The sequence below is a fragment of the Aquarana catesbeiana genome, linkage group LG08 (genome assembly GCF_042186555.1).
Source record: "Aquarana catesbeiana isolate 2022-GZ linkage group LG08, ASM4218655v1, whole genome shotgun sequence".
NCBI lineage: Eukaryota > Metazoa > Chordata > Amphibia > Anura > Ranidae > Aquarana > Aquarana catesbeiana.
The window spans coordinates 289648770-289674037 of NC_133331.1; the positions used below are offsets into that span (position 1 = coordinate 289648770).

A 25268-nucleotide genomic window follows, 5' to 3' on the forward strand; every position below is an offset into this window, starting at 1 on the left:
GTCTGGAGGTGTCCATAAGCATATCTAGAAAAAATATATATAGGGATGCATGAGTCTCAACAGATGTACCCAGAGTAGACTAAGCATCAGAGGGTCATCTCTAATCCTCAGGAATAACCGAAAAGGATTAAATTAAAAGTAAAAAATGAAATATGTATCTATATGTACAGGGTTAACATTGATTCCTAATATGAAATGGTAAAAAATAAAAATAAATGAATAGACCGTCATGATGACAAATAATTAAGGGCAAGGGCTGGAGGGAAGTGCACACATACAAATAAATATATAATATAAAAATAGATCTAGATTGTATAAGGGTAAATGTGTGAACCAGCGAAAAATGTCAAATTAAATTAAATTAAATTAGATAATCTTGTGTGTGGTGAGAGGGTATCACCTACGCAACAGGTTTTATTAAGTGTAGCCACGCAGATCTGGCTATCCCTGCTGCTGATTCCTAGCATAATGCTGGAGCAAAGGTACTTAGTAAGAGAGGACCTAAATACCCTCCCAGCAGCCAGCATCAGGTGGAAACTGATTACTGGGTCTGCTAGCTGTTTGGGGACACCCGCTGGTGAACAATGGAATTACAACCCTCTGCCCAGGGAACCACAGTGCCACCTGCAGGTGATCAAGGTCCTGACAAAGAGATTGCTCTCTATGGGCTGGAGGTTGTCCAAGGAGGTTGTCTATCTTTCACCCACAGCTTTGGTCAGGAAGAGTGACTATCCTTGTCATAAATGTGGGCATCCCAGGAAGGGTGTTCTGCCTTCTTGTTCCACTATTTCTAAGTGGATGTCTCAGGCCAATGTTGAAACGTATGGTCTAAAATATAAGCCTCCCAGTTTTCTGTAGAAGCTTATAGTCCTTTGCTCTTGGTACTGCTTCCTAAAAACTAAACATAATGGGTGTAAGAGGGGTTATAGCCCCTATGTCTGGCCTACAGTTTGTCCTCTTTATAATGTGCAATCCTCCAGTAGACTGTTTAAAAATTGTCATATGATATTGCTGTTGGTGTTTTTCAATACAGAGTTTTCCTGTGAAGTCTGGTGACCAGCTAACATCTCAGTACTTCCACCTCACTGCCTGACACCTGGAAACGCTAAGAAGATTCTAGAAGTCACCAATGAGATAATTGAACGGGAGAGGTGAGCGGTGCTGGGAATTCTGGGACATTATCCAGTAACAGACAAGGGATGTGTCTGGATGGTGACTGTATCATTGTGTGTGTCAGGTTCCTATAAGGTGTCAGGATGTCACTGTCTATTTCTCCATGGAGGAGTGGGAGTATTTAGAAGGACACAAGGATCTCTACAAGGACGTCATGATGGACAATCAGCTGCCCCTCACATCACCGGGTAAGAGGAGACTTTATTGTAAAGGAGAGAGCAGTACGGAGGGTCCACCTAGATCCCCCATCATCTGATAAACACATAGAAACAATGTATTCAGTCAGTGTGTGTGTTTCCTACAGATGGATCCAGTAATGGGAACCTACCAGAGAGATGTCCCCGTCCTCTATATTCCCGGGATCCCGCTCAACACGATCAGGTAGATGAAGAACAATTGTTGGTAGTTATGATATATGCACAAGCTTGTTTGTTACAATAAATGTTTTATTATATATTTAGAATGAAAACTTTGAAGATTTTAATATAATTATCAAAGAAGAGTTTAAAGAGGAGGATGATGAGTATGGGGTTATGGAGTTTTCGGAAGGACACACTGATCTCAATAGGGAAGTTAGGAAGGAGCCAACTAAGAGACGCCTTCCTTCTCGGTATTCCCGGGATTCCACACAGGAAGGTCACACCATCCCTCACCATCATCATCAGGTAGGTGGAGTTTGAGGGTCGGGAACATAAAGTGATTGAACACTCTGACATGTGGAGACGATGTGTGGACTCTACAAGATGATATTTTCGATGTGATCTCACATCATAAATACTTCTATGTTACAGATGTTATTTTCTGCCATTCTGTTGGTTTAGGGTGAAGATCTGATTAAAATAAAAGTTGAGGATGAAGAAGAAGAGACGTATGTGAGGGATGATCAGCATTATACGAAGAAGGCTGGTGAGATCAGCACAGGTGAGCCACAATATATTCTTCTGTTATCGCTGCTCTGTTTGTAGGCAGGGGTCACTCTGTTCTCTCTTTAGGAGACCACTATTTCTTCCACTGACACCAACAATGGGGCATTATTCCTCCCAATGACATGAACAATGGGACACTATTCCTCCCAATGACATGAACAATGGGGCACGATTCCTCCCAATGACATGAACAATGGGGCACTATTTCTTCAACTGATGAGAAGTTGCTTCAGCCCGGCTCCATCCAGGCCACGATCCCCCCCCCAGACGTGTTTCGTCCCCATTTAAAGGGCTTAGTCATGGCGAGTCTCCATGACTAAGCCTTTTGGGTGGGGGCAAATTGCATCAGTGACGTGGCCTGGATAGAGCCAGGCTGAAGCCACTACTCATCTGTCTGATACCTGGGCTTTCTCTGGTGTGCTGTGGTTCGGATCCCTGTTTTGCCTTGTGAGTGTATATAGAGCCGGGACAGGCTTCTCTGCATGCCGTCACCTTTCTCAGTGAGAGTCATTGGAACTTGTGATGGAAGTTTCTATGGTGTATGAACATAAGGTTTGTTACAGTATTACAGATATAATACTACAGGTTTAGCCTTTCGTAGGTTGGTCCCTATTTTACAAGCAGACCTAAAGCCTAAATCTTAACATAAAGCTCTTATAGCAGTCTATCTGGAATGGAAAAGAATCCATCAAAGCCCTCCTGCAGTGATGTTATTGGTGAGTCAGTGTCCAGTTATAAGCCAGGTTGGGAGGAGCCCTAGTGCAGTTGGGGCATGGGGGCTAAACACCCCACACCAGCACAGATGTAACCAGCACGTGAAGGACCTGTACAAGGAGGCCGGGGGAAGAGTAGATCTGCACCCTAGAGAGCCGACTGTAGACTTTCTGACCCTTGTGGAGTTGGGTGCTAGGGCAGATTGGAAAGAAAAGGAGTTCCCTGAGTGAGGCTATTCCCCTGGAAGGTCCCAGGAGATGTGTACCTATCTAGGAGGTGTCTACAGAGAGCCCAGTCCTGTGAATACTAATGACCCTGGTTAGAAGGAAAGACTCAGAAAAAAGAGGGGGAATATCTGTTGCCATACATCCGTGTAGTCCCTAGAATCAGTGTAAGAGTGGCATCCTCAGCCTGGACTCCAGACAGGCCACGCCCCCAACACATTTTGCTCCGCCCCTCTGAGCTTATTAATGACTAAGCTCCGAGTGGTAGAGCAAAACGCGTTGGTTGCGTTGCAACAAATTCTAAGCAACCACGAAAACCCTTTTACCAGTTGACACGGGAGAGGTATAGTCCGAAGTGGAGCCACAGAAAACATCTGTTCACTAGACATGTGCACTGCCGAAAAATGTGTTGATTTTCGTTTCATTCATTTTGGGGGGGGGTTCATTTTTTGGGTCATTCGTTATGATCAAAATTTGTATTTTCGAAAATTTGTAAATTCGAAATTCGTAAATTCAAAATTCATGAATTCGGAAAAATCCGAAAATAAGGAAGAAAATCCGAAAATTCGAAATAATAACTAATAAATTATAGGTATTGGAATTCCCTTTCAAATTTGGCTGTTAGCGAACCTAACGAATACAAATTTATCCGAAGTTATGAATTATCTGAAATAACGAATGCCGCATCTATATGTATAAATGATGATAATAATAATAATAATAATAATAATAAAAAGTTTTTAATTCGTTCTGTTCCATTCGTTTTAGATGTTCCATTCGTTATTTTGGATAATTCATAACTTCGGATAAATTCGTATTTGTTAGGTTCACTAACATCCAAATTTGAAAGGAAATTCCAATACCTAGAATTTAATAGTTAAGTTATTGTAAAGGAAATTTGTAAGTTCTGTATATACTGTAATTGTATTCTATTTTGTATGTATTGCACACGGCCCTCACTGTGCACTAATAATGTTTTCAGTACATGTTTGCATTCTTTCAAGTCCTGATTAGAATTAGCCTGCCTATGTTACGCCCCTTGTTACCATAAACGTACAATTGTAATATTAATGTGATACCTACGTAATCATGTGTATAAAAACCTTCAATTGCATCATAATAAAGCAGAACAATTATTTGGAAAGATGCGTATGTGTATCTTTTGTATCTGTTCCCTACTGCAGTAGTTATTAATTTGGAACCACTAATCAATGGATAGGAGGATAGGAGTTGCCTATTTATAAATTTCCAGGTCAGTCATTATTAGTTGTTATTTCAGATTTATGGATTATCATTCCTATTTTCAGATTTTCACATTTCTGGATTTTCGAATTTCCAAATTTCTGGATTTTCGAGTTTTTGAATTTTCGAATTTCTGGATTTTGGAATTTACGAATTTTTCGGATTTAAGGATTTCGAATTTCCAGATTATCGAATTTACAAATTTTAGAATTAACAAGTTTTTGAATTTTCGAATATTCTAATTTACGAATTTTAGACTTTCCAGATTTTCGAATCTACTGTTCGAATCTTAGAATTAACAAATTTTTTAATTTTTGTATTTTCTAACTTTTGTATTTTCTCATTTTTGTATTTTCTAATTTTTGTGTTTTCTAATTTTTGTATTTTCTAATTTTTGAATTTCCGAATTTTCGAATCTACGAATGTTCGGAAAAATTTGTTAATTCTGAAATTTACCGTATATACTGGAGTATAAGCCGACCCGAATATAAGCCGAGGCACCTAATTTTACCAAAAAACTGGGAAAACTTATTGACTCGAGTATAAGCCTAGGGTGAGAAATGCGCAGCTACTGTAAGTGGAAAAGAGGGTCAACAATGCCCATTTGCAGCCTCACTGTGCCCATTTGCAGCCTCACTGTGCCCATTTGCAGCCATAGCTCCCCCGAACTTCAAACTCTGTAGTAAAGGGTTCCTAGATGCCCCCCTAGCTGCAGTCAAAATTTGGGGTCTCTGGACCCGAAGGGTCCCGAAATGACATTGCTGCAGATGGACACAGTTGACCGAACTTGGGTCCCCATATCTCAGGGCCACTTGGTGCTAGGAACCCCAAATTTGGTGTGCAAACCCAGTGAAACTAGCACTACAACATATCCAAAGCTGGGGTTCCTAGCACCAAGTGGCCCAGATATACGGGGCCCCAAAATCTGTTCGGAAAATGTCAAGCACTTTTCTGCAGCAGAGAATGACATTTTCCGAACTGACTTTAGGACCCCGTATCTCGGGGCCACTTGGAGCACCAAGTGGCTCCTGGGACCAAGTGGCCCCGAGATACGGGGCCCCAAAGTTGTTTTGGAAAATGTCATTCTCTGCTGCAGAAAAGTGCTTGACTCGAGTATAAGCCGAGGGGGGCATTTTCAGCACAAAAAAATGTGTTGAAAAACTCGGCTTATACTCGAGTATATACGGTAAGAAATTTGTCAAAATTCGTTAAAAAAACGAATTTGGAAGGAAAGGAATTGCACATGTCTACTGTTCACTTGAATCTACCTGATCCCGATTAAATCTCGGTTTAGGTGATCTATCGATAAAATTTTTCTTATTTTTTATATCAAGAAACTCTCAAATAATCGTCTCGCTTTATTTCCAGATTGCAAAATTGAAACCACGGGAGATTTTGGTGGACTTCACAGTGTGGATGGACAATGGGATATTTCTGACCCTGAGGAGTTTCGTACCGTGAGAGTCGGCGAGGAATTTCAGGAGGAGACGACATTTTCCTATCCTGAATGTGCGGAAAGTTTTGTCTTTGAACCAAGTCTCTACGCAAATCCGAGTTCTCACACGGCGGAGAAGCCGCACGCCTGCCCCGACTGCGGGAAATGTTTTACCACGAGATCGCTAGTGGTCAGACATCAAAGATCTCACACGGGGGAGAAGCCGTATTCCTGCTCTCAGTGCGGAAAATGTTATTCACAGTCGTCAAAACTTATCAGACATCGGAGATCCCACACGGGGGAGAGGCCGTTTTCCTGCCCCGAGTGCGGGAAATGTTTTGTCACGAAATCGGAACTCGGCACACATCAAAGATCCCACACGGGGGAGAAGCCGTTTTCCTGCCTTGAGTGCGGCAAATGTTTTGCACAAAAATCCAAACTTTCCAGGCATCAAAGATGTCACTCGGGGGAGAAGCCGTTCTCCTGCCCCGAGTGCGGGAAATCTTACGCAATGAGATACGACCTGGTCGTCCATCTAAGATCTCACTCGGAGGTGAGGCAGTATTCCTGCTCCGAGTGCGGGAAATGTTTTAAAGAGAAGGCCCACCTCTACACTCATCAGAAAATTCACACGGGGGAGAAGCCGTTCTCCTGCCCTGAGTGCGGGAAACGGTTTACAGAGCTGTATCAGCTTAAGATCCATAAGAAAACTCACACGGGAGAGAAGCCATACTCCTGTTCTGAGTGCAGAAAAGGTTTTTCCCAGAAGGCCCATCTTTTCAGACACCTGAGCATGCACACGGGGGAGAAGCCGTTCCCCTGCTCTGAGTGCGGGAAGTGTTTCGTCAGCAAATCACACCTGGACAGGCACCAAAGGACTCACACGGGGGAGAGGCCATATTCCTGTCCCGAGTGCGGGAAAAGTTTTGCGCAGAAGTGCCATCTTACCAAGCACCAGAAAGACCATTCGAGTGAGAAGCCATATTCTTGCTCTGAGTGCGGGCAAAGCTTTTCGCAGAAGTTGCTACTGGACAGACATTACCGGACCCACTTGGGAGAGAAGCCGTATTCCTGTCCTGACTGCGGCAAATGCTTTCCCTTTAAGTCTTATGTCATCAGACATCAGAAGAGCCACAGAACCGTTAAGGTGCGTTAGTGCCCGCGTGGTCTCCTCTAATCTCCGTACTGTGAGAAAAACTTTATTAGATTACTCAGAGTTCGCAAAGTTCTGTCTGGCTTATGCCAGGGTGGGGCATGCAGTGGCGGCTGGTATTTTTTTCAATACTCCCATAGCTACCCTCCCCTCCTCCGGTCGGTCGGGTCATGGACGGCTTTCCCACCCCCCCCCGGGTCGGTCAGTCAGTAGTCGGGAGCCCCGCACCTTACCCCATCGATGGCTTCCTCACTTCCCCTGCATCTCCTCCCTCCTCCTCCTGGCGGCCAATCCGATCAGATCTCCTTTTGGCCAATCGGGTGACGGGTCTCAGGACGCGCTTCCTGATTGGCCGGGAGGAGAATCAGTGTGAAAATAGCGAATATTCATTCACTACTGGGTGGGCTTCGGGCGCAGTACTCTGCACCCCGAGCCCGCCCTGTTTTAAAGCCTATTAGAGCCTCAGCCTCTAATCATGTGCTTAAAAAAAAAATCCCCCTTAGGAATGCGTCCGGCGCCCTGCATGTAGATTAGGGGGGCAAGACGCATGGATAAGGGGGGCAGCGCCCGTGCGCCCCCTATGGATGGGCACTGGGGGGCATGTCATGGCTTGGTTAGTCTCTCTTGCAGCGTAGTCTGTTATCCAACTGCTTTTTAGGACAAGCTAGATATTTCTTGTGGATGAAGAGCAGGGAAGATCAGACTACACAGCAGCATCGCCTATTCAGTACAGCAGATATACCTTGAGCTTGCACAGGCAGCTGCGTTTTGCTTGGAGAGCGAAAAAACATTTAAACCCGTTTCATCCTTTGTAAGTTGAGTGACAAAAGGGGTAAAGGAAACAGCAGAGGGCGCCAACTAAGTGCAGTGTATAGGAAAATTCTTTATTAAAAAAGATAAAAGCTAAAAAGTCCATAGGTCCAAAAATATCAGTGGCAGCTCCTCCATGAGACTGAAGTGATCTCTGCAATATATAAAAGAAACCAGAGGGCACCAACTAAGTGCAGTGTATAGGAAAAGACTATAAAAAAAAGTCCATAGGTCCAAAAATATCCATGGCAGCAAATCAATGAGCAATATATAAAAGAAACCAGAAGGTGCCAACTAATTACAGTGTATAGGAAAATACTTTATTAAAAAGATAAAAGCTGAAAGTCCAGAGGTCCAAAAATATCTGTGGCAGCTCCTCATTGAGACTGAAGTAATCTCTGCAATATATAAAAGAAACCAGAGGGCGCCGTCTAAGTGCAGGGTATAGGAAAAGACTTTTATTTTTTTAATAAAAGCTAAAAAGTCCATAGGCCAAAAAATGTCTGTGGCAACAAATCAATGAGACTGAAGTGATTTCTGCAATATATGAAAGAAGCCAGAGGGCGCCAACTAAGTGCAGGGTATAGAAAAATACTTTATTAAATATAAATGCTTAAAAGTCCATAAGTCCAAAATTATCCGTGGCAGTAAATCAATCAGACTGAAGTGACCTCTGGAATATATAAAAGAAACCAGAGGGCGCCAATTAAGTGCAGTGTATAGGAAAGGACTTTATTAAAAAAATAAAAGCTAAAAAGTCCATAGGTCCAAAAATATCTGTGGCAGCTCCTCATTGAGACTGAAGTAATCTCTACAATATATAAAATAACCAGAGGGTGCCATCTAAGTGCAGTGTATAGGAAAATACTTTTTTTTAATAAAACCTTAAAAGTCCATAGGCCAAAAAATATCTGTGGCAACAAATCAATGAGACTGAAGTGATTTCTGCAATATATGAAAGAAGCCAGAGGGCGCCAACTAAGTGCAGGGTATAGGAAAATACTTTATTAAATATAAATGCTTAAAAGTCCATAAGTCCAAAATTATCCGTGGCAGTAAATCAATCAGACTGAAGTGACCTCTGGAATATATAAAAGAAACCAGAGGGCGCCAATTAAGTGCAGTGTATAGGAAAGGACTTTATTAAAAAAATAAAAGCTAAAAAGTCCAGAGGTCCAAAAATATCTGTGTCAGATCCTCAATGAGACTGAAGTAATCTCTGCAATATATAAAAGAAACCAGGGGGCGCCATCTAAGTGCAGTGTATAGGAAAATACTTTTTTTTTTTTTTAAATAAAAGCTAAAAAGTCCATAGGCCAAAAAATATCAATGGCAACAAATCAATGAGTCTGAAGTGATTTCTGCAATATATAAAATAAACCAGAGGGCGCCAACTAAGTGCAGTATAGGAAAAGACTTAAAAATAACAAGTGGCAACTCACAAGGTGTATAAGGATAGGAGCATGTCACCCACCCGGTGTGGTTAGTTGTTGAGCCTTGGTGTGTCTTCAGAAGCCAGGAAGCAGATGCCGTTGTCAGGAGCTGAGTAGGACACCAGACTCAAACCGGCAACCCTGGAGACACCTTGGAGGACATAGACTGCACAAGACTGGAAGTGACATCATACACCGTGGAGGGCCCCAACGTGGGGAGCGTGGCTACATGTCTCCTTTTTCAAGCAGTTACGCTCGGAAACATGTAGCCACGCTCCCCACGTTTCGGCCCTCCCAGGTGTGACGTCACCTCCGGTCCTGGGTAGCTCCTGGATTTCCAGTTTTGGTTATGGTGTCCTACTCAGCTCCTGACAGCGCCATCTGCTTCCTGTCTTCTGAAGACACACCGAGGCTCAACAGCTAACCGTAGTGGGTGGATGACTTGATCTTACCCTTTGCACCTTGCGAGTTGCCGCTTGTTATTTTTAATGAAGTCTTTTCCTATATACTGTACTTAGTTGGCGCCCTCTGCGATTTCCTTTATACTGTATATTGTAGGGATCCCTTCAGTCCCATTGAGGAGCTGCCATGGATATTTGTGGATTTATGGACTTTTTGGTATAGTCCTACACCCCCCACAGCACATATAAGTGTATGATTATGTTGTAGCTCAGCTGTATCCTTACCTGCTCCATTCTCGATCATTCCTTGTGATTGATAAAATGCCTTCAGATTGTGATTAAATTTTTTTATTGTATTCTTTTGTCTGAGTGTTTTTGTTTTGTAGCTTTTGAATGAGCCAACTCTCCCACTTCTCATAAATCTCACGACGTTTGTAGTAGACTCCAACGATAAGTCCATCAGTTCATAGACCTGTCTATCATCCCCCCGATAATTCCTCATCCACACCATCACCACCTCCAACCACAAGAACATCTTTCTTCCTTTCTTTCAGATCACATAGCAAATTATAAAACTCCTCATCTGCTCAGTATGGAGATGGACCTTCTCCAAATTATGAAACTCCTCATCTTTCCAGTATGAAGATGGCCCTTCTCCAAATTACAAAGCTCCTCGTCTGTTTAATATGGAGATGGGCCTTCTCCAAATGATGGAACTCCTCATCTGATCAGTATGGAGATGGGCCTTCCACAAATTATGAACCTCATTTGTTCAGTATGGAGATAGACCTTCTCCAAATTACAAAGCGCCTCATCTGTTTAATATGGAGATGGGCCTTCTCCAAATGATGGAACTCCTCATCTGATCAGTATGGAGATGGGTCTTCCACAAATTATGAAACTCCTCATCTGATCAGTATGGAGATGGGTCTTCCACAAATTATGAAACTCCTCATCTGATCAGTATGGGGATGGACCTTCTCCAAATTATGAAACTCCCCATCTGTTCAGTACAGAGATGGACCTCCAAATCACGAAGCTCCTCATCTGTACAATATAGAGATGGACTTATTCCAAATTATGGAATTCCTTCTCTGTTCAGCATGGAGACGGACCGTCTCTAAATTATGAAACTTCTCATCTGTTCAGCATGAAGACAGACCATCTCCAAATGATGAAACTCCTCATCTGTTCACCATGGAGATGGACCTTCACAAAATGATGAAACTCGTCATCTGTTCCATTTGGAGATGACCTTCTCCAAATTATGAAACTCCTCATTTGTTCACTATGGTGATTAATGTGGACCTACTCCAATTTTTGGAATTCTTCATCTGTTCAGTATGGAGAAAGACCTTCTCCAAATTATGAAACTCCTCATCTATTCAGTATGGAAATGGACCTTCTTCAAGTTATGAAACTCCTAATCTGTTAAGTAGTTATGGAACTCCTTATCTGTCTAATTTTAGATGTTGGTCCTTTCCCCCAGTTCTGGAACTCATCGATTCAGTGGTTTTCATATGGACCATATCCAGGGAAAATGCAAGCAACAAAATGTTGTGAAACCATTTGAAATAGACTAAAACCTTCTGTTACGAATATTACAAAAACTGTAGAACATTACCCTAAAAAAAAAAAGATCAAACTGGTAAATAATATACCACTGTCACATTAAAAGAGTCTCTACACCATCTGTAAGACTTTTGTCCACCTGTCCCTAGAAAGGGGCATTACATGTTGAAACAGAAAGGGGACAAACTGCTTATAGGTTGGATGTGCTCAAGTGAAAGGAACTTTTTCATAAATCGTAATTCTCTTCCCCATGTAGCCTATACTACAGAATAAAAAAAAAAATCAACAGCACAGAAAAGTCAAGAAACTTATTATCAGCAGCAGGGAGTACGGTTTGTTACAATAAATCCATTTCCAACAGCAGTAAGTTTATGCGGTTTATACACTGCAGGCCATGGAGATGGAAACAACAAAAAGGAGCAAATTTCAAATATTGTTTGGTCAACCAGTCATGTGGCAGATAGAGGTCAGAAACTTCAAGTCTACATCAAATACCAGAATATAGAACCATTTATTCAACTGTCAATCCAGAGCCTCTGGATGTAGACCAGATACATCCTAAATATACAGTCAGGACCATAAATATTGGGACATCGACACAATTCTAATCTTTTTGGCTCTATACACCACCACAGACTTTTAGCTTTAATTTGAGGGTATTTAACATCCAAATCAGGTGAACGGTGTAGGAATTACAACAGTTTGTATATTTGCCTCCCACTTTTTAAGGGACCAAAAGTAATGGGACAATTGGCTGCTCAGCTGTTCCATGGCCAGGTGAGTGTTATTCCCTCATTATCCCATTTACAAGGAGCAGATAAAAGGTCCAGAGTTCATTTCAAGTGTGCTATTTGCATTTGGAATCTGTTGCTGTCAACTCTCAATATGAGATCCAAAGAGCTGTCACTATCAGTGAAGCAAGCCATCATTAGGCTGAAAAAACAAAACAAACCCATCAGAGAGATAGCAAAAACATTAGGTGTGGCCAAATCAACTGTTTGGAACATCCTTAAAAAGAAAGAAGGCACCGGTGAGCTCAGCAACACCAAAAGATCCGGAAGACCACGGAAAACAGCTGTGGTGGATGACCGAAGAATTCTTTCCCTGGTGAAGAAAACACCCTTCACAACAGTTGGCCAGATGAAGAACACTCTCCAGGAGGTAGGTGTATGTGTGTCAAAGTCAACAATCAAGAGAGGACTTCACCAGAGTGAATACAGAGGGTTCACCACAAGATGTAAACCATTGGTGAGCCTCAAAAACAGGAAGGCCAGATTAGAATTTGCCAAACAACATCTAAAAGAGCCTTCACAGTTCTGGAACAACATCCTATGGACAGATGAGACCAAGATCAACTTGTACCAGAGTGATGGGAAGAGAAGAGTATGGAGAAGGAAAGGAACTGCTCATGATCCAAAGCATACCACCTCATCAGTGAAGCATGGTGGTGGTAGTGTCATGGCGTGGGCATGTATGGCTGCCAATGGAACTGGTTCTCTTGTATTTATTGATGATGTAACTGCTGACAAAATCAGCAGGATGAATTCTGAAGTGTTTTGGGCAATATTATCTGCTCATATTCAGCAAAATGCTTCAGAACTCATTGGACGGCGCTTCACAGTGCAGATGGACAATGACCCGAAGCATACTGCGAAAGCAACCAAAAGGAAAGAAGTGGAATGTTATGCAATAGCCAAGTCAATCACCTGACCTGAATCCGATTGAGCATGCATTTCACTTGCTGAAGACAAAACTGAAGGGAAAACGCCCCAAGCAGGAACTGAAGACAGTTGCAGTAGAGGCCTTGCAGAGCATCACCAGGGATGAAACCCAGCGTCTGGTGATGTCTATGCGTTCCAGACTTCAGGCTGTAGTTGACTGCAAAGGATTTGCAACCAAGTATTAAAAAGTGAAAGTTTGATGGATGATTGTTAATCTGTCCCATTACTTTTGGTCCCTTAAAAAGTGGGAGGCACATATACAAACTGTTGTAATTCCTACACCGTTCACCTGATTTGGATCTAAATACCCTCAAATTAAAGCTGAACATCTGCAGTTAAAGCACATGTTGTTCATTTCATTTCAAATCCATTGTGGTGGTGTATAGAGCCAAAAAGATTAGAATTGTGAATATATATATGTTCTAATATTTATGGACCTGACTGTAGAACCACTTATCCAAACCAGAGCCTCTGGTTTACAGGAAGAGGAGGACCAGAGCCAAGTCCATGAAATAAAAATAAACCTCATCCTGGAGATCATCTACCTTCTGACTGGAGAGGTGAGGAGGATTCTGGGAGGTCACATGACATCACTCTTATCTCTATTAATACTTGATTTGTTGTAGCCGTATTAGTGCAATTGTGACAGAGAAAATTGAGTACTGTCCGTGATACTTTTTTTATTTGCACTAACATACAATTTTTCAGGACAAGCTTTCGGGGTGTGTCCCCTTCTTCAAGGTCCAAGCAGTACTGATTCACACATTTTTAAGCAGAATGTTAAAGAAAAAAAGGAAAAAAAAAAAAAAAAAAAAAAAAGAAAACGAAACACATACAAATCAATGGTAATAAAGATAGCAGCAGAGTTAGTGAGATAAGACAGAGGGAGAGCTAGGAGGGAATGCAAGGGGGGGGGAAAATACTAATCACAGAGCGGTCGTAAAACTTTAGCATAATGTGTAAGGAAACCAATGTCTAAATTCAGGCCATTATTCTTTGTGTCAAAAAGAAGTATCATTCTTAGTTCAAACGTTTTCCTTTCCTGGATAGTTCTGAAATTCCCTTTAAGAACTAAGACATTGAGGTCTTCTATAGTGTGGTCCGATTGTGAGAAATGATGTCCCACAGGTGTGCATAAACTGTCTTCTTTATGTTCTTTGATGGTATGTCTGTGCAAATTCATCCTCACTTGCAACTTCTGTCCTGTTTCACCAACATAAGATCCTTTGCTGCACCTTTTGCATTGGATGAGGTACACAACATTACTTGAGGTACAGCTGTAAGATCCCATGATATAGAAGGTCCCATTTGTGTGTGTAACACTTTTGGATAGATTTATCTGGTTGCATAGTTTGCAGCGTTTTTTATTGCAGGGTTTGCAACCATTATTTGTGACTTCATAATCAGAGTGAAGTTTCCTGCTGATTAGTTTGTGTCTGAGGTTGGGTGGTTGTCTGAAAGCCAATAATGGGGGTTGTTGGAATATTCCTTTCAGAGTTTCATCCTCTGTTATAATGGGTTGTAAATCTTTAATTATCTTTTTGATCCCTTCAAGTGCTGGGTTGTATGTGGTGACTAGAGGTACTCGGTTATTTGTTTTTTTCTCTGTGTATTGGAGGAGATTTTCTCTTCGGGTTTTCAAGGCTGTGTTTATGCTGTTGTTTATGGTTTTGTCTTTGTAACCTTTCTTATGGAAGGAGTCTGCCAGTGTTCTGAGATGTTTATCTCTGTCTTCTGGGTCTGAACAAATTCGGTGGTATCTGATGGCCTGGCTGTGTATGATGGCCCGTTTGGTGTGTTGGGGGTGAAAACTGGAACTATGAAGATAGCTGCATCGGTCAGTCGGTTTTCTGTATATTGACGTGTGTAGCTTGTCATCCCTGATGTATACTGTAGTGTCCAGGAAGTTGACATGTGTGTTCGAATAGTCCATTTTTAGTTTGATAGATGGGTGAAAAGTGTTGATCAATGAAAAGAATTGGTTTAGATTTTCTTCACCTTCAGTCCATATCATGAATATATCATCAATATAGCGATAATATCTGTATGGCTTTTGTTGTATGCTGTTCAGAAATTTGTCCTCCAGGTCAGCCATGAATAAATTTGCATATTGGGGTGCCATTTTGCTTCCCATAGCAGTACCCATACACTGGAGATAGATGTCATTATTGAAAGTGAAGTAGTTGTGTGTAAGAATGAATTCAATGAGCCGTGTCACATCCTCAGCAGTGTGTTTGTGGTCTGGTGAGGATGATAAGAATCTGTGACATGCCGCCAACCCATCCTTGTGAGGGATGTTACTGTACAGAGATTCTACATCCATAGTGACTAGAAGTGTATTTGGTGGTAATTGTTGTATATTGTTAAGCTTGTTCAGAAAATCAGTGGTGTCTTGCAGGAAACTTGCAGTGTTCATGACTAAAGGTTTTAACATGTTTTCTACAAGGCCTGAGATATGTTCAGTAAGTGTATTCATACCTGTTATAATGGGTCTGCCTGGATTTCCTGGCTTGTGGATCTTAGGCAGCATGTAGAAGTCTCCCATTTCTGGATTATCCGGAATTGCATTGATGAGTTCTGAATGTCGGTGGCTTGGCATTGTCGCAATGAGACCTTTTAATTGCTTAGTAAAATCCTGGGTCGGATCATAATCCAGTTTTTTGTAGTAAGTAGTATTTGCCAGCTGCCTCTGGCCCTCTTGTATATATTTGTCTGTGTCCATCACAACGACTGCTCCCCCTTTATCTGCTGGTTTGATGGTTATGGCCTGATTATTGCGCAGATCATGTACAGCTCCTCGCTCCAGTGGCGAAAGGTTGTATAATGTTTTCTTTTGCTGGGTGGATATCAGGGATGTAACTCGCAGCCTGAAGCTGTCAATATAGGTATCCAGTTTGGGGTTGCGTCCTTGTGGAGGTGTGAAGTTGCTGTTCTTTTTCCTTTTGTAACCATCTATTGTCCTAGGATTCCTTTCCTTACTGTCAAAATATTCTTTGAGCCTTAGTCTCCTAAAGAATTCCTCCATATCTGACCATACCTGTAATTTATCCAATTTGGTGGTTGGGCAGAATGTGAGGCCTTTGGAGAGGACTGTTGTTTCTGGTGTAGTAAGTTTATGATTTGACAAATTTATTATTCCGAGTTCCTCTGTTATATCCACATTTTCTGTAAAGTCAGCATTTACACAAAGGATACCTTGGGATTCTGGATTGGCTTCCAAATTGCTGATAGCAGGAGTTATAGAAGTTGTGTTTGTTTTGTGTTGTTTAGGTTGTATCCAAAAGGTCTGCTCTTGGTGTAGCTTTTGGAGTTTTTTTTGCTTCCTGTTCATGGCAAGTTTTTGCAGTTGTCTTTGTAAGGTTTCAATTTCATTCTTAATTTGGTTGATGCTTGTGGGATCCAATGGTGTTGAGGTTTCAAACACCAACTGCTTTTGTTTCCGGATTGTTTCCCTTTTACCATAGAGTTTATGAATGAGGTTGTTCCTTAACCTCTCGCTGGTACGTCTGCAGAGTCCTTCTGCATAAGGAGAGTTCAGTGTATTTGCACAAGGATTTTTAATCCGGAGACCCTGTGGTATGAGATTCCTCTTTTTGCATCTTGAGAGAAAAAAGATGTCGCTGTTGACCTGTGTTTCCTTTGTGATCAGGTTGGTTAACTGCTTCTTTATGCGGCTATATGCAGTATCTTCCATCATACTTGATTTGTTGTAGCCGTATTAGTGCAATTGTGACAGAGAAAATTGAGTACTGTCCGTGATACTTTTTTTATTTGCACTAACATACAATTTTTCAGGACAAGCTTTCGGGGTGTGTCCCCTTCTTCAAGGTCCAAGCAGTACTGATTCACACATTTTTAAGCAGAATGTTAAAGAAAAAAAGGAAAAAAAAAAAAAAAAAAAAAAAAAAAAGAAAACGAAACACATACAAATCAATGGTAATAAAGATAGCAGCAGAGTTAGTGAGATAAGACAGAGGGAGAGCTAGGAGGGAATGCAAGGGGGGGGAAAATACTAATCACAGAGCGGTCGTAAAACTTTAGCATAATGTGTAAGGAAACCAATGTCTAAATTCAGGCCATTATTCTTTGTGTCAAAAAGAAGTATCATTCTTAGTTCAAACGTTTTCCTTTCCTGGATAGTTCTGAAATTCCCTTTAAGAACTAAGACATTGAGGTCTTCTATAGTGTGGTCCGATTGTGAGAAATGATGTCCCACAGGTGTGCATAAACTGTCTTCTTTATGTTCTTTGATGGTATGTCTGTGCAAATTCATCCTCACTTGCAACTTCTGTCCTGTTTCACCAACATAAGATCCTTTGCTGCACCTTTTGCATTGGATGAGGTACACAACATTACTTGAGGTACAGCTGTAAGATCCCATGATATAGAAGGTCCCATTTGTGTGTGTAACACTTTTGGATAGATTTATCTGGTTGCATAGTTTGCATACACAGCCAGGCCATCAGATACCACCGAATTTGTTCAGACCCAGAAGACAGAGATAAACATCTCAGAACACTGGCAGACTCCTTCCATAAGAAAGGTTACAAAGACAAAACCATAAACAACAGCATAAACACAGCCTTGAAAACCCGAAGAGAAAATCTCCTCCAATACACAGAGAAAAAAACAAATAACCGAGTACCTCTAGTCACCACATACAACCCAGCACTTGAAGGGATCAAAAAGATAATTAAAGATTTACAACCCATTATAACAGAGGATGAAACTCTGAAAGGAATATTCCAACAACCCCCATTATTGGCTTTCAGACAACCACCCAACCTCAGACACAAACTAATCAGCAGGAAACTTCACTCTGATTATGAAGTCAAAAATAATGGTTGCAAACCCTGCAATAAAAAACGCTGCAAACTATGCAACCAGATAAATCTATCCAAAAGTGTTACACACACAAATGGGACCTTCTATATCATGGGATCTTACAGCTGTACCTCAAGTAATGTTGTGTACCTCATCCAATGCAAAAGGTGCAGCAAAGGATCTTATGTTGGTGAAACAGGACAGAAGTTGCAAGTGAGGATGAATTTGCACAGACATACCATCAAAGAACATAAAGAAGACAGTTTATGCACACCTGTGGGACATCATTTCTCACAATCGGACCACACTATAGAAGACCTCAATGTCTTAGTTCTTAAAGGGAATTTCAGAACTATCCAGGAAAGGAAAACGTTTGAACTAAGAATGATACTTCTTTTTGACACAAAGAATAATGGCCTGAATTTAGACATTGGTTTCCTTACACATTATGCTAAAGTTTTACGACCGCTCTGTGATTAGTATTTTCCCCCCCCTTGCATTCCCTCCTAGCTCTCCCTCTGTCTTATCTCACTAACTCTGCTGCTATCTTTATTACCATTGATTTGTATGTGTTTCGTTTTCTTTTTTTTTTTTTTTTTTTTTTTCCTTTTTTTCTTTAACATTCTGCTTAAAAATGTGTGAATCAGTACTGCTTGGACCTTGAAGAAGGGGACACACCCCGAAAGCTTGTCCTGAAAAATTGTATGTTAGTGCAAATAAAAAAAGTATCACGGACAGTACTCAATTTTCTCTATCTCTATTAATAAAACACAGACCTGACTGGAGAGGTGAGTAGGATTCTGTGATGTCACTTTAATATTACTGTTTTTTTCAATACAGTGTTTTCCTCCTAGGAGGTCTGGTGACTACATGAACATCACAGTGACTCCACCTCACTCCCTGACACCCAAGATGCATAATATAAAGAGAATTCTGGAAGTTATTAAGAAGATCTCCATCGAGCTGCTGACAGGAGAAGTGAGCGGTGCCGGGAATTCTGGGACATTATCCAGTAACAGACAAGGGATGTGTCTGGATGGTGACTGTATCATTGTGTGTGTCAGGTTCCTATAAGGTGTCAGGATGTCACTGTCTATTTCTCCATGGAGGAGTGGGAGTATTTAGAAGGACACAAGGATCTCTACAAGGACGTCATGATGGAGAATCAGCCGGCCTTCAGTGATCTTACAACTGGAATAAAAATATTTCACTTGAAAAAGATGATATTGAACCTCATTCTTGAGATTCTTAAACTGCTGATTGGTCAGGTGAGAAATGCTGAGATGTAGCCTCACTTTTAACTTTGAGGACCAGAGAAGTGGAAGGATTCTCGGATTTTAAATGTATTATTTTATTACACAGGATTGTATAGTAGAGAAAAGGCCATCTGCAGAGCATAACATAACGAGGAGAGATCACTGTTTGCCACCGAACTTGAGCAACAGCCTGATCCCCATTATTGAGCCTTCTACTTTGATGCCTGAGATACAAAATTAGCAAAAAGTTCTAGACCTCACCAAGAAGATGATGGAGCTGCTGACAGGAGAGGTGAGCGGTGCCGGGAATTCTGGGACATTATCCAGTAACAGACAAGGGATGTGTCTGGATGGTGACTGTATCATTGTGTGTGTCAGGTTCCTATAAGGTGTCAGGATGTCACTGTCTATTTCTCCATGGAGGAGTGGGAGTATTTAGAAGGACACAAGGATCTCTACAAGGACGTCATGATGGAGAATCAGCAGACTTTAGGTTTTGTGAAGATTGTAAGGAAGAATTTCTGAGGAATGAGACAATCTTGAACCTCACACTGGAGATCATCAGCCTGCTGACTGGAGAGGTGAGTGTAATGAAGGGGTTAAATCTGATCCATGGGTAACATTTACTGATCGGTCAGTGAGCCTTACTAGTGAAACATTAGAGACTCTATTATATGACTTCTAGAAGGCGCTGTAAATCTGACCACATTGTAATCATATCATTAGATGGAGATGTCTGTCCAACGCTGAGTTGGGCACATTGTGGCCAGTCCCTGGAGAATAAATCTAGAGCTGACCATAGAGGTGAGGGATTATGGGAGAGTGATATTTATCTTTGTATAACACAGAACTGTACAGTAGTAACAAAGAAATCTACAGAAAATGCCACAAGATCCTCGATAATCCAGAATCCCATCACCATCCCACCACCTCCATCCTTGATCCCTACAAGACACAACATGCAGAAGATTTTAAAAGTCACCAAGAAGATGATGGAGCTGCTGACAGGAGAGGTGAGCGGTGGTGGGAATTCTGGGACATTATCCAGTAACAGACAAGGGATGTGTCTGGATGGTGACTGTATCATTGTGTGTGTCAGGTTCCTATAAGGTGTTAGGATGTCACTGTCTATTTCTCCATGGAGGAGTGGAAGTATTTAGAAGGACACAAGGATCTCTACAAGGACGTCATGATGGACAATCAGCCGCCCCTCGCATCACCGGGTAAGAGGAGACTTTATTGTAAAGGAGAGAGCAGTACGGAGGGTCCACCTAGATCCCCCATCATCTGATAAACACATAGAAACAATGTATTCAGTCAGTGTGTGTGTTTCCTACAGATGGATCCAGTAATGGGAACCCACCAGAGAAATGATCTGGTCCATGTTATTTTTCAGTATAATGTCATGGTTACAACTATGTAACATGGTTCCAAATTATGAGGTGTCCATATTGTACATGCATATTCTTCGGTACAATGCCAGATACTGTACACCATATAAAAAGGTCCATCTCCATTTCTCAATGTATCGTCATGTTCCCAACAAATGAGGAGGAGATACTGTACACCATATGAAAGGTCCATCTCCATTCCTCAATATAACGTCATGTTCCCAACAAATGAGGAGGATATACTGTACACCATATGAAAGGTCCATCTCCATTCCTCAATATAATGTCATGTTCCCAACAAATGAGGAGGAGATACTGTACACCATATGAAAGGTCCATCTCCATTCCTCAATATAACGTCATGTTCCCAACAAATGAGATGGAGATACTGTACACCATATGAAAGGTCCATCTCCATTCCTCAATATAATATCATGTTCCCAACAAATGAGGAGGAGATACTGTACACCATATGAAAGTTCCATCTCCATTCCTCAATATAACGTCATGTTCCCAACAAATGAGGAGGAGATACTGTACACCATATGAAAGTTCCATCTCCATTCCTCAATATAACGTCATGTTCCCAACAAATGAGGAGGAGATACTGTACACCATATGAAAGGTCCATCTCCATTCCCAATTTTATGCCAGAGCCCCATGGAAGACCAGGGTACATGACTTGTGACTAGAAATGATAAATGTACATGCTTATAATGGCAACATTTTCCTTCCAGCAAATGGGCATGATGTCCATAGGAAGACACAGAAAGGGGAGAATCTATATTCATGTGAAGAGTGCGGGAAAGGTTTTTCCAGGAAGGGTGCCTTCATCAGGCGCCAGCATGTTCACACCAATGAGGGTCTTATTTCCTGTCCAGACTGTGGCAAGTGCTTTAACCAAAAATCACGTCTGATGCATCATTGGAAACTTCACTTAGCTAAAAATGGTTTGTTGTCCTGCTTGGAGTGCGGCAAAGGGTTTAAAACAAAATATGAACTTCAAGTCCATTGGAGGGTTCACAGGGGTCAGGAGACCTTTTCGTGCTCGGAGTGCGACAAATCTTTCTCGTTCAAATCGCAACTTCTTGTACACCAGATAAGCCACATGGGTAAGCATCCTTTCCCATGTTCAGAGTGCATCAAATCTTTCTCACGTAAATTGCAACTTCTTGAGCATCAGAGAAGTCACACCGGTGAACGTCCTTTTTGGGACAAGTCTTTCTCGCGGAAAATCTTTCTCGATCAAATCAGAACTTCATAGACACCAGATAAGTCACACGGGTGAACGCAGTTTACCATGTTCAGAGTGCGGCAAATCTTTCTCATGGAAGTCACAACTTCTTGAACATCAGAGGAGTCACACGGGTGAGCATCCTTTCCTATGTTCAGATTGCGGCAAATCTTTTTCATACAAGTCAGAACTTCTTAGACACCAGAGAAGTCACACGGGTGCACTCCCTTTTTCCATGTTCAGAATGTGGCAAATATTTCCCATGGAAATCACTACTTCTTGAACATCAAAGAAATCACACAGGTGAACGTCCATTCTCATGTTCAGAGTGCGGCAAATCCTTCTTGAAAAAAACTCATCTTCTTAGTCACCAGAGAATTCACACCGGTGAGCGCCCTTTTTCGTGTTCGGAGTGCAGCAGATCTTTCTTACGCAAAGAATACCTTCTTATCCACCAGAGATGTCACACCGGGGAGCGTTATTTTTCCTGTTCAGAGTTCAAAGAGAAAGAAAACTTTCTTACACACAAAAAAAGTCACATGGGTGAGCGTCCTTTTTCCTGTTCAGAGTGCGGGAAAAATTTCACTCAGAAGGTGCACCTTAATTTGCACCAGGAGATTCACGAGGACAAGCATTCTTTTTCTTGTCCAGCGTGTCCGAAGTCCTTCAAAACTGAACCTCAACTCCTCCTGCACCAGAGAGTTCACACCGGTGAGCGGGTCTTCTCCTGCACGGAGTGCGAGAAGTTGTTCACTAGCAAGTGGAAACTTACTCAGCACCATGTAGTTCACACCAGTGAAATGCCCTTTTCCTGCCCCAAGTGTGGAAAACATTTTACACAAAAGAGAAACCTGCAGTATCATCAGAAGATCCACACCGGTGAGAGACCGTTTTGCTGCTCAGAGTGCGGGAAATGTTTCATAGAGAAATACAAGCTAGCTAAACACCAGAGAACACACATCCTCAAAAGCAAATGTTAACCAATGTATTGTGGACCGAATTGTTATTTTCATAAAACAGATCAGCAAAAGATACACTTTATAGGGCCAGTTCATTTAGAATTGATATTCCACTCCATGGCGTTGTGTAGTGGACACCTTGAGTCCCCTTTTTACATTCCTTGGGACTCCTTGGGTGTTTCCATTTCTTGTCTTGCATTCTTTCCAACATGAGATAGATTGCCCTTCACCGCAAACACCTGAACTCAATCATTTGCAGGAAGGAGCATAAAGTGTTTGTGCAAATTGGACCCTATCCTGTATCAGAGGCTTTGATATCCTTTTGCTTGTTTAGTGTTCTGAAATTAACCAACTTGTCAAACACTGAAGAACCCCAGCATCTAGAAGCTCTACCTGTGTTCAGAGTCTATAAAGAGGACTATGTATATTAAACAAAATCTGAAACAAATAAGGTTGAGATTCTGTAAAGCGTATGGAAGGTCCATCTCCATTCCTCAATATAATGTCATGTTCCCAACAAATGAGGAGGAGATACTGTACACCATATGAAAGGTCCATCTCCATTCCTCAATATAACTTCATGTTCCCAACAAATGAGGAGGAGATACTGTACATCATATGAAAGGTCCATCTCCATTCCTCAATATAATGTCATGTTCCCAACAAATGAGGAGGAGATACTGTACACCATATGAAAGGTCCATCTCCATTCCTCAATATAATGTCATGTTCCCAACAAATGAGGTGGAGATACTGTACACCATATGAAAGGTCCATCTCCATTCCTCAATATAATGTCCTGTTCCCAACAAATGAGGAGAAGATACTGTACACCATATGAAAGGTCCATCTCCATTCCTCAATATAACATCATGTTCCCAACAAATGAGGAGGGGATACTGTACACCATATGAAAGGTCCATCTCCATTCCTCAATATAATGTCATATTCCCAACAAATTATGAGGAGATACTGTACACCATATGAAAGGTCCATCTCCATTCCTCAATATAACATCATGTTCCCAACAAATGAGGTGGAGATACTGTACACCATATGAAAGGTCCATCTCCATTCCTCAATATAATGTCATGTTCCCAACAAATGAGGTGGAGATACTGTACACCGTATGAAAGATCCATCTCCATTCCTCAATATAAAATTTTAAATATAGGCACCATATTGACTTTCCACCAATTCAGTGGTGCTACACCAGTCATTAAAGATTCTCTAAAAAATTGAAATGATGGTTTAGATATAACAGAGTTCAATTCACAAAGCTTTATTCACCTTCAACAGAGCTCAACTATTTGAGGACACATGGGTGTAAGCCATCTGGTCCAGGTGCTTTACTCACCTTTACAGAGCTCAACTCTTTGAGAACACATGGGTGTAAGACATCTGGTCCAGGTGCTGTCATTTGTTTTAAATTTCTTTGGCCTTCATTTCCTTTTTACATATTGTTATAGTCTTTGTGACTTTTAAACAATGATAGTGTTCCTATTATTTATTGTAGCTTTTTTATTTACTTTGGCTATAAGCCAAATAGGTTTTATTTTTAGCCTAATAAACGTATTTCCCTTGGGAATTAATTTTGCATTGTGTTTAAATACAGTCGATTTGAAGAATTCTGCTTCTGTTCTGTGTTCTTTAATGCCAACATTCCCTCCCAGTCTAAGTCCTGGGGAACAACCCTCAGTCTTGGAAAATTTGCTGTCTTAAAGTATAGTGTTTTTATCTTTCCCATATGTATATGTTGCTTACAGCTCACATTAAATTAGATCATATTATGGTCACTGCCACCCAGATGTTCTATCATATGAATATTAGTAATAAGCTCTGCAATGTTTGATATGTTCACGAGCACATTACACACAGGGTGCAGGGTTCAGGAGCACATTACACACAGGGTGCAGGGTTCAGGAGCACATTACACACAGGGTGCAGGGTTCAGGAGCACATTACACACAGGGTGCAGGGTTCAGTAACACATTACACACAGGGTGCAGGGTTCAGGAGCACATTACACACAGGGTGCAGGGTTCAGGAGCACATTACACACAGGGTGCAGGGTTCAGGAGCACATTACACACAGGGTGCAGGGTTCAGGAACACATTACACACAGGGTGCAGGGTTCAGGAACACATTACACACAGGGTGCAGGGTTCAGGAGCACATTACACACAGGGTGCAGGGTTCAGGAACACATTACACACAGGGTGCAGGGTTCAGGAGTGCATTATGCACAGGGCGCAGGGTTCAGGAGTGCATAATTCACAAGGTTTAGGAGTGCATTACTCACAAGGTTCAGGAATGCATTATGCACAGGGGTGCAGGGTTTAGGTGTGTGTATTATGCACAGGTTGTAGGGCTTAGGAGTGCATTGCACAAAGAGTACAGGGTTCAGGACTGCATTTCAGACAGGCTACAGGTTTCAGAAGTGCTATACACAAAGCGAAGGGTTCAGGAGTGCATTACACACAAAGTGAAGAGTTCAGGAGTGCATAACACACAGGGCGCAGTATTCAGAAGTATATTGTGCATAGGGTTCAGTGCATTACTCAGGGTGCGGGTAGAGAATAATGACTGAGCTGTGGCTCATTTGATGCATGCTCCTAGGATTACATTTGTAAGCCGGGCTTGATGCACAAGCTCTGGTTGGAATGTATGCCTTTCAGGGAATGCCTATCCAACCTTTGGCTCGCAGAAATGGGCATGCGTGTAGCATTCTAAGCAGAATGGTGACCAGGCATGCGCATGCATGCAGAAATGCTCACGGGTGTGTTTGCATGAGCACGG

At 41.7% G+C, this 25268-nt stretch overlaps 1 protein-coding gene across 3 annotated transcripts in view; it reads left to right on the forward strand.

Moving 5' to 3' along the window:
• The window catches only part of LOC141104681 (uncharacterized), a 122737-nt gene that overhangs the window by 10553 nt on the left and 86916 nt on the right, over positions 1 to 25268 (forward strand). For 2 of the 3 annotated variants that reach the window (XM_073594345.1, XM_073594346.1), the window contains exons 2-3: positions 1034 to 1151; positions 1238 to 1361. In XM_073594345.1, coding sequence (XP_073450446.1) covers positions 1277 to 1361 — 85 coding nt within the window. In that variant the 5' untranslated portion in view covers positions 1034 to 1151; positions 1238 to 1276. Of the gene's footprint in view, positions 1 to 1033; positions 1152 to 1237; positions 1362 to 1477; positions 1555 to 1634; positions 1839 to 1994; positions 2095 to 5647; positions 9868 to 25268 lie in introns of those variants that run through there. The other variant, XM_073594348.1, reaches the window with a different exon arrangement.